Genomic DNA, 12,807 nt, shown 5'->3' on the forward strand with positions numbered 1-12,807 from the left:
AAAAGTATATATATATATATATATATATATATATATATATATATATATATATTTGAAATGGTTATGGAACGATTTAGTGTTTAATTGTTAAGTTAGTTGGTAGGCTTGCCAGGCTAGGAGTATAGCTTGCGCGCCGGTCACGACATTTAAATTTCGGGTCGTGACAAAAGTCATCCCCATAAATAATCGTGATGTATTGAGGATTCAATAATTAAATCCAACTAAAATAAGTGTCAACGCAATTGATGATAAAATATAACTTTATCTTAACAATAGGAATATTTTCACATGAGATTATGGATGCCATGAATCATGAAAAAGTCCATTCCATTTCTTTGTAGATTTTGCTCAAAATTCATACACCTTTACATAAATCTATATTTCATATACATACTTCTTAGAACCAAAAAACCCTCAAGGATCTGAATTCAGTTTCATCATCTAAAACCAACCACCCTAATATTTATAGAAATACAAAATTTACCAAAATGGATTCCTTACCTTTGGAAGTTCTTATAGTCAATAATCACATCAAAGATCAAACAATTGAGCAAGTCTTCAATCTCTATTCACCGACTTAGTACAAATTTGGAACCACGTTTTCGATACACAACTATCAAAAGCATGGATTTGTAGCTTCAACATTTCCAAAATTAACTTCCAATTTAGAGAAGAAAAAATTGGAAAGAAAAAAAAAACCATGTCCTTATTATTAGTTGGATTTATACAAACTTAAAAACCCATTAAAATTATTGCTACATTCAAACAAAGCCTTAGAAGTCATTTCTCTCTCAAATCTCCAAACATAATTCAAACCAACAAGCAACTCAGTTATAGCAGCTTCTATCTTGACTTTATCAGCAAAAAACAATGTTTGCAAAAGCAACACATTAGATTTCTTCAAAACCAATCTCTTTTCTTCAAAGCTCCTTTCACTTTGCCACCTAATCATATTATGTGCCAAAGGTAACAACCAACAAAGTATCCTTCCCAAAGCAATTTTCCATTCATTAGCCAACAAAGGATCACAAGCACAAAAACCAATTGAACCTTTCAACCTTAACCTCAATGATGATCTTACACTATTTGGTAACATAGCATATAAATCATCTCTTGCATCAACACCAACTAATTGAGGTGATTTTATCATCTTTTCCATAACAATAATCAAATTAGCATAATGTAATGATAAAGCTGAATCACCTAAACTACCTTTTGGTGGTTTCAACACCATGCAATTTGAATCAAAAAACCCACTTTTTAAATCCTCTTTTTTCTCATCAAGATTCAAACTTTTTAATGGCCCAGATAAAAAATTTATTGAATTTTCAAGATTTTTGCAATTTGAATCAAAAAACCCACTTTTTAAATCCTCTTTTTTTTCATCAAGTTTGAAACTTTTTAATGACCCAGATACAAAATTCATTGAATTCTCAAGATTTTGTTGACCAGAAGGATGAACTGTGGCTGAAGCTGATAAACTTCGTGATAAATAAGGTAAATGTTGACTTTGACTTTGACCATTACCAATTCCAAAAACAACCTTAATTCTTGCTAACAAAGTGAAAACAAACCTTGCAAGTAAAAGAACAACATTGTCAAAACCTTTGTTCCATAAAGATTTTTCTTTGAGATTCTTCACTTCTTGTTTCAGCCAGAAAATCTTTTGCTCAAGATCACTGATTTTGTTTTTGTTGTTTTTGCTTTTGTTGTTGTTGAGAAGTGCTTTTCTCAACGTGCTTTCTAAAAGTGAAAGCTCATCTATTTCTTTATGAAGAGTTAACGTGAGAGTCACGTAACGTTCCATTCTTCTATGTTTTGATTCGATTTCTTTTGGGTTTGTGAGGGTCCACGCGACTGAGTCAAACCCCGAGTCAGCGAACTCAGTGAAAACTCGGTGGAAAGTTTTCAATATTGGGTCGTTGCAGTTTTGACTGAGTCGAGTGACCGAGTCAGCAACGAGTCGGAGCGAGTCACAATACTCAGCGACAGCGAGTTTGAGAAGAAACGACTTGTCGTTTGAGATTAATTTCAAAACGCCTTCGAGTGAAACGATGTCGTTTTGGAGACGAACGATATTTGCGTCGGAAAGTGATTGCCAGAGATGGAGAAGCTTCGACATAACTCCGGCGACTTCGAATGCTAAAACGGCGATGCGTTTTGGGTTTGTTTTAAACGACGGTGTCGTTTTGTTTGGGTTTGAAAACGCAGTTTTTACTCTTATGAGTAAAGTTTCGAGGGCCATTGAAAATTTTGATTTTTGTTATAATGATGAAGAGAAGATTGGATTTGGTGAAATGGGTTGTTGATTTTTCTTTGTGGGTATTTGGGTTTTGATGGTTTTGAAATTGAGCTAGATTGTGATTACCATGTGTTTGTGAAATTGTGTGAATGAGAAAGATAAAAATAAATTAAACATTTGAGAGGGAGAGATTAGAGTGTGATACAATAGAATGTCTATTAAAGAGAAAGGGGAAGAGTTATGTGTGGTTGGAGAGAGAGAGAGAGAGTGGTGTGATTGTATAGAATGAGTATTAGAAAGAGTTAAGTGTGGTTAAAGTTTAGATCCAAACACATGCAATTTTGCAATGGGTGAGTGAGAGTGGATATGAGATTGATTGGGTTTGGTTTAGTGTCAAATTTTGGTTAATGTTATAGTCACTACAAAAGTGGGTAGAAGTTTCATTCATGATGAAGATAAGCTCTTTGTTTTGTAATGGTGTTTATAGGGGTAGGGAATGGGATTGGCTCCATTACATTCGGTGAGTCTATATTCACACATTCAAAATATCAATATTTGTTTGATTAAAATCAAACAATTTAAATTAAAATTTAGTATTTTCAATTATATAGTTAAAATTAAATTAATATTTTATTGACTATGATCAAGATCGGATAGACATAGACATTGATTATTCAAATGTGTGAACGCATTGAATTTCCTCGTAGGAAATGGAAGTTGATGCACTTGGTTTATAATTATTTATTTGATTTAATCTTTTGGGTTTGGGAAAGTTTTGTTGTATTATTGATTTTTCTTAGTTGGTGATAAAAGAGACCTTTTATGAAGTGTTTGGATGCATAGAAACACTTTTTCTTAGATGCTGTTATATTTTACATTAATTGAGGGCCATGTCATTATTGGCTCTTTCTTTTTTGTAATTTATAGTTTTGTTGGCATAGGTTTGTTTTTGTTGTTTATGTGATTAGTGCTTTAATTGATCATTAATTTTATTTTAAAACAGAAAAGAAAGTTGACATTAGAATTTGGCCCTCTTTGTTAAAAATGTTTGATGGTATATAAATTAATTATTTGATAATAGATGAATTTATAATAGGTATTAAATAAAATTAATCGTTGAATTAGTTGATAAATATAAAATATATAAAACGATATTCTTAATTAAAATTATTTATTTTTTAATTAAAACAATAAGAATATAAAGAAGAAAAAAAATATATATATATAAATTATAAATTCAAATATTACTTGAAATAATATTTAAAAAAGTGATTATATAATTCGTAAAAGAATTATTAAATTCGAGAAACTTATCTAACTACTAAATTAGTAAATTTGCCAACGAAAAAAGCAAGTGTTTCACCTTGAATTATAGTCTCTTAAAAAAGAATTACCTTATAGAATACTCTACTAACATGATTAACTTATTGAATATAAGTATATATATGAGGCTAAAAGAAATCTATTCTCAATTGGTTCAAAGATTCTTTCATCAATTCCATTGACCATCATTTATTGTATCTTTATCCTAATTATTATATTTATAGGTTCAAGATCCATTCAATTTTAGTAAAATCAATTATTCAAGGATTGGATATCATATACAATATATATACACTTTAAAATATTCAACCATAATTTTGGGAAATGCTTATCACTTATCCAATGTTATTAAAAATGTAACATCTACTATTAGAATGTTGTGTACTTGAAACACTATAGATCAAAAAATTAGGTGGCAAACATGTGATAATAATTGCAAAAGAGCAATACATATATTGTGGTTTAAATTATGTGAATAATTAATCAAGTTTGACTTGAAATAGTTATAAGATGAAGAAAGGCAATAAAAACATATAGATAGTGGCGTACGCCTAAAAGAATGATACATTTGAGAATAGCATAGACATAGTGCAAATATTTGGTGGTTGAAATATAAAGAAAACCCTTCCACTAGGACACTCATTCATGTCACATGGTTAGTGGAAAAGAGTGTGTGTGTGTGTTGGCCTAGGTTGATATAGAAATTTGGGGTCATCAAATGCTCTAAATATTTTTCTATTCAGAATGCAATTTTTTTAATGCATTTTTGGAGATCTATTGGCTATATATAAAGAATTGATAAAGAAAGTCAATATACAGAAAACGATGCAATGAATGTGAAATTAGAGTGCAAGCACCAAAGAGGGATAAATAAGGGAGCTTATCATCAACATATATATGTTACTTGGAATGCTTCTTTTTTTTATATATATTTTGATTCAATGCATTCTCACAAAATCCGTTTATAAGAAGAAAACAAAATTATTTTTTATAAAAAAATTTAAAATTATATTTATGTAAAATTTAGGTTTTGTTTTTAATATACTATCTCCAGTTCAATAATTGGTAAGCCGAACAATAGATTCTGATACTATTTTATACGTTTATATTGTTAACAATGAAAAGAGGAAGAAAGAGGAAGAAGAGAAAACAACCACTCTAGGGTTTCGTATGATATAATAAACCAAAACTGAAGTTAATAGGGTTACAATGAGTATATATAGAGGAAAATAGAAAATATCTAAAATACCCTTACTACTAATATATAATAATATTATCTAATATCTCCCCTCAAACTCACGATGCATTAACATGGAGCATCGAGAGTTTGTCAACTAAAAAACGGAAACGTTTAATGGAATGCATCTTTGTGAACAAATCAGCAATCTGTAAAGAAGAAGGGACAAATGGTAGAGTAATAGTTCCATGCTGAAGATGATGACGAGTAAAATGACAATCAATCTCAATGTGTTTGGTGCGTTCATGAAAGACCGAGTTGTGAGCAATTTGAATAGCACTATTGTTATCACAGTGCATCGGAGTTGGCTCAGCAAGAGAGATACCCATATCAGACAAAAGCCAACGCAGCCAAATTATTTCAGCGGTAGTGGATGCCATAGCACGATATTCAGCTTCTGTAGAAGAGCGAGAGACAATGTCTTGTTTCTTACTCTTCCAAGAAATAAGAGAGTCTCCAAGAAAGATACAAAACCCTGTGGTGGATTTACGATCAGTGGTATCACCAGCCCAATCAGCATCAGAATAAGCTCGTAACTTCAATGAGGATGACGATGGAAAGAGAAGACTTTGAAATTGAGTTCCTCGAAGATAACGAAGAATCCGAAGAACTGCTGCCCAATGTACTGTAGTGGGGGAGACAACAAACTGACTAACAACATGAACAGCATAAGCAATGTCAGGTCTGGTAATCGTAAGATACACTAAGCTGCCAACCAAAGTACGATACAAAGTGGAATCTGGTAAAGGAACACCATCCGAGGGAGCATATTTTACATTCAACTCAAGAGGAGTATCTGCTGCTCTAGTATCAGAAAGACGAGCCTGATCAAGAATGTTGGCAATGTACTTGGATTGAGAAAGAAGGTAGCCTCTAGGAGAGTAGGCAACTTCAATCCCCAAGAAATAGCGAAGAGTTCCCAAGTCCTTCATCTCAAACTGTTTGGCTAACTGCAATTTCAACTCATTAATTCCACTAACATCATCACCTGTAATAATCATATCATCAACATATAGAGAAAGTATAATGCGACCATGAGTGGTGGACCTTATAAACAATGCAGAATCATGTTCACTAGAGCGAAAACCAAGAGAAGTGATCACAGTAGAGAATTTCTCAAACCAAGCTCGAGGAGCTTGTTTAAGACCATATAGAGCCTTTTTTAACTTACATACTTCCCCTGGATCATGAGAAACTCCTTGTGGAGGGACCATATAGACTTCTTCATGAAGCTCACCATTTAAAAAGGCATTTTTGACATCCATTTGGGAAATATGCCATTGACGAATAGATGCAACTGCAATAAGAGTACGAATAGTGGTCATCTTGGCTACAGGAGCAAAAGTTTCTTCATAATCCATACCATATTGTTGAGAGAAACCCTTAGCAACAAGACGTGCTTTGTAGCGCTCAACTGACCCATCAGACTTAGTTTTGATCTTGTATACCCAACGAGACCCAATAGCACGTTTTCCAGGAGGAAGAGGTACTAATTCCCAAGTGTTGGTTTTGTGCAATGCAGATAGTTCTTCTGCCATAGCCTGCTGCCAAAGAGGATCAAGAACAGCCTCTTTATAGGAAGAGGGCTCAGACAAACTGTGAATAGAGGTTAAGAAAGAAGCAAACGAAGCTGAGTAAGTTGAATAGACAAAATCAGGTAACTGAGTAGACTTACGTTGACGAGAAGGGTAACGAGGAGGATCAACAATCGCAGGAGGTGGTTGGACAGCCGGGGGGACAAGAGGGATGTCATCATGTGGAGTAGTAGTATTTGTCCTGCAATTCTCAACATTACAATCACTAGAAGCGCTATCATTAGGACCAAACGGATCAATATGGGTTAGTTCAGAACTCTTAGTAATCTGCGAATCAGAGGAAACAGAGTAAAAAGGAATGTGCTCAAGAAAAACAACATTACGAGATACATAAAGTTTTCTTGCATGAGGATCATAACAACGATAACCCTTTTGACCATCCCCATAACCAAGAAAAACACACATGGCTGAACGAGAAGACAACTTACTGCGCTCTACTTGAGGGCGAAGAACAAAACAAGTAGAACCAAAAACTTTCAAAGAATAGTAATCAGGGGTAGAAGCATATAATTTTTCAAAGGGAGACAAACCTGATATGATAGAGGATGGAATTCTATTAATAGCATGAACAGCAGTAAGAACTGCTTCTCCCCAAAACTCACTAGGAACTGAAGCGGACAACAAAAGGGAACGAGCAGTCTCTATAATGTGACGATGTTTCCTTTCAGCAACTCCATTTTGTTGAGGAGTATCAGTACAAGATGTTTGGTGGCGAGTGCCATCATAAGCAAGTAATTCAGAAAATTTATTAGAGGTATATTCACCACCTAAATCACAACGAAAACACTTTATAACAGAATTATGTTGAGTTTTGACCATTGCACGAAATATATGATAAATGTCAAAAAATTCAGACCGATTTTTCATAAGATAAACCCAACAATAACGAGTGTAATCATCAATAAACGAAACATAATATCTAGATCCACCTTTGGTGAGCACCGGTGATGGACCCCAAACATCAGAGTGAACTAAATCAAAAGGCGCATATGAAACGGAAACACTTTTACTAAACGGTAAAGCTGGAAATTTAGCAAGTTTACAACCACAACAATCTGAGATATCACAGGGTTTTAACTTTCCTAAGGCTCCAGTAGAAGCCAAATATTTTAATCTAGAAGCAGAAACATGTCCAAGGCGAGAATGCCATAAATAAAAACTAGAAGATAATGAATTCAAGCGAAAACTAGATAATAAGTCAGCAGTAGTTGTTGAGGCTGCAGTATCTGGGAGTCGTAGTTCATCCAAAACGTAAAGTCCCCCCTGTCTATGGCCTGTCCCAATCAGCCTCCCAGAATGTGGATCCTGCACACAACAAGAAGTGGAAGAAAACGTAACCGAATAACCGAAATCACATATTTGACTAACAGAAGCAAGACTCAAAGTAAGATTAGGAATATAATAAACATTAGAAAGAGACAAGTTAGGTGTGGAGACAGAACCAATGCCTGCTAGTGGCATAGGAGTTATAACCGACACAGACGAGGCAGGTTTCACAGACACAAAAGATTTATCATCGTATGTCATATGATGAGATGCTCCAGAATCAAGAATCCATATGGAAGGAGATATACCTGACATACCAGAGGAGTTCAAACCTTTAGAAGAGGTGGCAGACATGGCATGTGATTGAGTGGCAAGAAGTCTTTGAAGTTGTTCTGCAATATCAGATATTTGGGAAGCACTCTCAGATGAGTATACAGAACCAGAACTAGAGTCAATGGTAGGAGGAGCAGAAGCAACAACATTGGACGATGGCCCCCTAAAATTCTTCTTATGTGTTCTCCCCAATTTCGGACAACGTGCTTTCCAATGACCTTTTTCTTTGCAGAATGCACATTCATCATTACCAAGCCCAACTCTCCCTTGAGATGTTTTTTTTTGAACAGGAGCAACAAAAACAGATGGAGGAGCTGAGAGAATTTCCTTATTTAACATACCAGAATGAGTCTTAAGTCTGATTTCTTCTGCCAACAATTCACTAACTACTGATTCAACATTAGGAAGGGGGGAACGATGCAAAATACCCCCACGAAGGCCCTCAAAATCATCACGAAGAGCCATTAGAAACCAAACCAGACGTTGCTCCTCTCTTTGATCAATGTATGCTTTGACAGCTTTCAACTCAGGTGATTCCATAAGAGCCAATTGATCCCACAGATTAGTCATTGCCGAATAGAATTCCTGAATGGTCATACTGCTCTGCTTAAGGGCTCTAATATCACTTTCTAACTGATAACGTTTTGCAAAGTTAGACTGAACATACAAACGTTTCAAGTGATCCCAAATCTCTTTAGCAGTATCATATTTTGCTAGTTGTACTCCTATAGACAACTCAACAGAATTATTAATCCAAGTAATAATTTTTGAATTACTAACATTCCATGTTTTCAGATCTTTTGCATATTGAGTTTCATCCTTTTTATCTGTAGGCTTAACAGAAGTTCCATCAACAAAACCCCACATATCTTTTCCAATCAAATTTTTTTTCATCACATAACTCCAATAAGAGTAATTTTGTCCATTGAGGTGAACACTAACAGCTTGAAGAGAATCATCCTTAACACCAGCCATAACAAATAATGACAGAAAAATACGACAAACACAATCACTGAGAGAAAATAAATTAAGAATAACCTGGTGCTGTGCGAGCACGATTTCTCCCTCTCCAGACGTCGTTTCGTCGATCCGACCGTTGAAGACGAAGACCTATATGTTGCGAAACTGCTGTCCAAAAATCAGCCCGATCCAACGGTTAACGAATGCGCAATCGATGTTTTTCTAAGACTGATTTAACAAAATCGGGAATAGGGTTACTCTTCTCTTTTCTCTTTTGGTGGTTGTCTTTCCTATCAAAATAGTCTCTCTCTTCTCTACGGTAGATCCCAAAATCAACCAAAGCTCTTTGATACCATGTTAACAATGAAAAGAGGAAGAAAGAGGAAGAAGAGAAAACAACCACTCTAGGGTTTCATATGATATAATAAACCAAAACTGAAGTTAATAGGGTTACAATGAGTATATATAGAGGAAAATAGAAAATATCTAAAATACCTTTACTACTAATATATAATAATATTATCTAATATATATTAGATTTAATTTACTTTCACAAAATCGATTTATAAGATAAAAAATATTACTCTTTATAAAATCTTATAGAATTATCTCTTATCACTTTAACACTTGAGTTTTTCTAAATAATAATAAAGCAAGCAATCATGATTTGAATTTTACTTGCGATTTGCATATAATTCAAATTTCATATTAAAATGAGATAAAGTTTAAGAAAAAAAATTATAGAGAAGGACTCTCATCACTAGATATAATTTTAAAAAATATTGAGAAAGAAAATAAATTATTAATAAAAATAATATTAACTTTTTTTAACAAATTAATAATTTTTTTATAACTATCTTTAATGAGATTTAATTTTCTATTTTTTGATGTAGAAAATTAACTTTTTATTATTGAACTATTCAACTAAGTGTATATTTAAATCTACAATAAAATTAAGTAAACACCTACTGTTATTTTATCTATTACACCATAAAACTAAACATGCACTTATATTGCTAGAGATTCTATTGATTAAAATTATTTATTCAAATTTATACAATAAATCAATACTTAAAAAAAAATTATTAAAATATAAATAATTTAAATCTATGATGACGTAAAAACAAGTGGTTTATTCTAAAAATGAAATGGTCACTAAAGTTATTTTTCTTTTCAACCTTTGTCTAGTCTTTAGCCAACCAATGGAAGAGTAATGAAGCATTTCTATGTTAACTTGTCGGAAAATGAATAGCCAGCCATCTCTATGAGCTCGTCTTACATTGAAATTGATACTATTATCATGCATTCCCTCCCTATTTGATTTAATCATATATACCATAGTTGTGAATAATTTTTATTTTCTAATACAAGGAAGACAGCTTCTACTTCTATTATTTTATCCATTCACACACACCCTTATGCACATGGGACAAAATTTGTACTATAAAGAACCTTACCTTATTGGAATACTAACAAATATTTGTCCTTTTGTAGACAATGGTTTGTTCTAGCCCTACATTTTTTTTCCTCACATTTTTTTGCTTGAGATTTCCCTCAATTTGATGTGCATATATTCAATTTGCACTCAATTTAATGTGTCTATGGTACATTAATTTCTTATGTATTTGAAGGTTTCAAAGCTGCATATATATTGCTAAAAGAAGCAAAATAATCTTTTTTTTAGAAATTGAAGATGAAAAATTATAATAATCAAAATAACATTAATAGTCATTTATATTTTTTTATAAAAATATTTAAATTTTATCACTTTAATATTATAAAGTTAAACTTTTACCAGCAGAAGAATTTACAACGAAAAATCATTAAAAAAATTAAGTTTGCTAAATTCCATAAAAATAGATCTCTTCAATAAATTTTTAAAAAATGTAGCATCCCAAATCTTCTTGCTCCATTAACTAAAACCTTGAATGTAACACATGTCATACAAGGAATGGGTGATTTTGAACAATACCTTCTTTGTAATCCTAAATTGATTTTGTCATGACCAAGATATATATAACTAATTTAATTAGTTCATAAGTATTGATTAACAGCAATAATTAATAATGAATTGTAGACAATGTTTGAAAGACAGAGAAGAAGGGTTTTATTGTATCTTTGTGTTTGTGCAATGAACTACAACACTCCATTTGCAAAATCTAGGAAGATATTTAGATTCTCTGCCGACCTAATTAGCCAAGTACCGAAGTACATTTTGATAATCTTAATTAACCGATGAAAGAATTTAAGGATGAAAACAAAAGCTTATATGTATATATAGAGAGAGAATAATAGTAATAATAATAATAATAATAACAATAATAATAATAATAATAATAATATGAACATTATATAATATTTTACATGTGATAATAAATAAAATAATATTTTTTTATTATATAATATGTTTGGTATATATTTTATTATTGTATAATATAAAATATATCATATTTAAATGATAAAGATATTATTGTAAAAAATTAGATTTTATTTTTTGCAAATTAACTCAAAATACTTTTAAACATTCTAAGTTAATAAAAAATACTTTTAAAAATTATATAAGAAATAAAATAATTTTACATTTAAAAAATTCATTGACACTTCTAAATAAATAACTTTAAATTTAAAAAAATTATGAATAACCATATAATTTTATTTTATTTGATAATAAGAAAAAAAAAGATATAATATATTATATATAAATGGAAAAACTAACCTTGAAAAAAATTTGCATTTATTTTATAAATTTAAATTAATATTAATTTCTTTGTAATTTTGGATAATAATTTATTAGAATATACAAAATGATAAAACTACTATTATTTTAAAATCATTCGTATTATAGGTATATCTTAGAATATGTGTTGAGACAGTATAAGTATATGATAAATATATATTATTCTTTTGCTTTGTGAATCGTAATATATGCTTTAATTTTTTTTATTATTTCATGTCTTAAAATAATCATCAATGACACATATTAAATAACAATATGTATCAAAATTATTTTATCATTAATATTTCTCATCTTTAAAACATCATTAAGTATTTTATCTAAACAATACATACATATTTTTTAATGCTTTAATTTGTTTGGTTTATGAAAGAAAGTGAAAAAGAATGAATTAAAAAGTGGATGGTTGGTGTATGAGAGAAAATGAAAGGACAAAGTGAGAGAAAAAATGTATATTTAAAAAATGACAAAAACAAACAGCTTAAAATATTAATAAATAATAAAGAGCAACATTATTTTAAACTCTAAAAAATTATTATTTTTATTTAAAATTACACTTTTTTAATTAAGAGTATAATTTTTAAGATTAAAATAAAATTTTAAAAATATTTAAAATGGCCCTGGCTATATTGAGAAGCCAACTAAACACTTGTGATGAATATTGATGGCCCCTAATTGAACAGAATATAAGGAATTATGTTCCACTTTGGGTAGACATTCCTTTGAGAAAATGGACCCAAATTAAAATAAAATAAAAATTTACAAATCAAATGAGCTAAATGATTTCATCTCATTCTATCATCTCCTTTTGTTTTTTAGTTTCTTCTTTTTCTCTATTTATTTATATGAATTACTATTTGAAATAAAATATAAACAAAAAATAAATAAAAATTAATATTTTTAATTTTAATTTTAATTTTTAATCAAGTACATTCAGAATTTAAATATCAATTTTGCTCATTTTAGATAAAGTATATATCAATTGTGCACTCATCATTGGATATATGTGGTAGACCAAATTATTGAATGAGACCCACGTGCATGAGCAACAGTACACGTGGGAGAATGGTTATTTCTATGGAATTAATTGAACATCTTTTTGGATTATACCATTGGA

At 31.0% G+C, this 12,807-nt stretch overlaps 1 protein-coding gene across 1 annotated transcript; it reads right to left on the bottom strand.

Moving 5' to 3' along the window:
• Positions 1–310: 310 nt before the first annotated feature.
• LOC101513257 (protein PSK SIMULATOR 1) lies at positions 311–2,764 on the bottom strand. The gene has a single exon (XM_004514931.4). It carries the CDS (start codon positions 2,243–2,245, stop codon positions 713–715), a length of 1,533 nt encoding a protein of 510 aa, XP_004514988.1. The 5' UTR covers positions 2,246–2,764; the 3' UTR covers positions 311–712.
• Positions 2,765–12,807: the final 10,043 nt, after the last annotated feature.

This window comes from Cicer arietinum, chromosome 8, assembly GCF_000331145.2.
Source record: "Cicer arietinum cultivar CDC Frontier isolate Library 1 chromosome 8, Cicar.CDCFrontier_v2.0, whole genome shotgun sequence".
NCBI lineage: Eukaryota > Viridiplantae > Streptophyta > Magnoliopsida > Fabales > Fabaceae > Cicer > Cicer arietinum.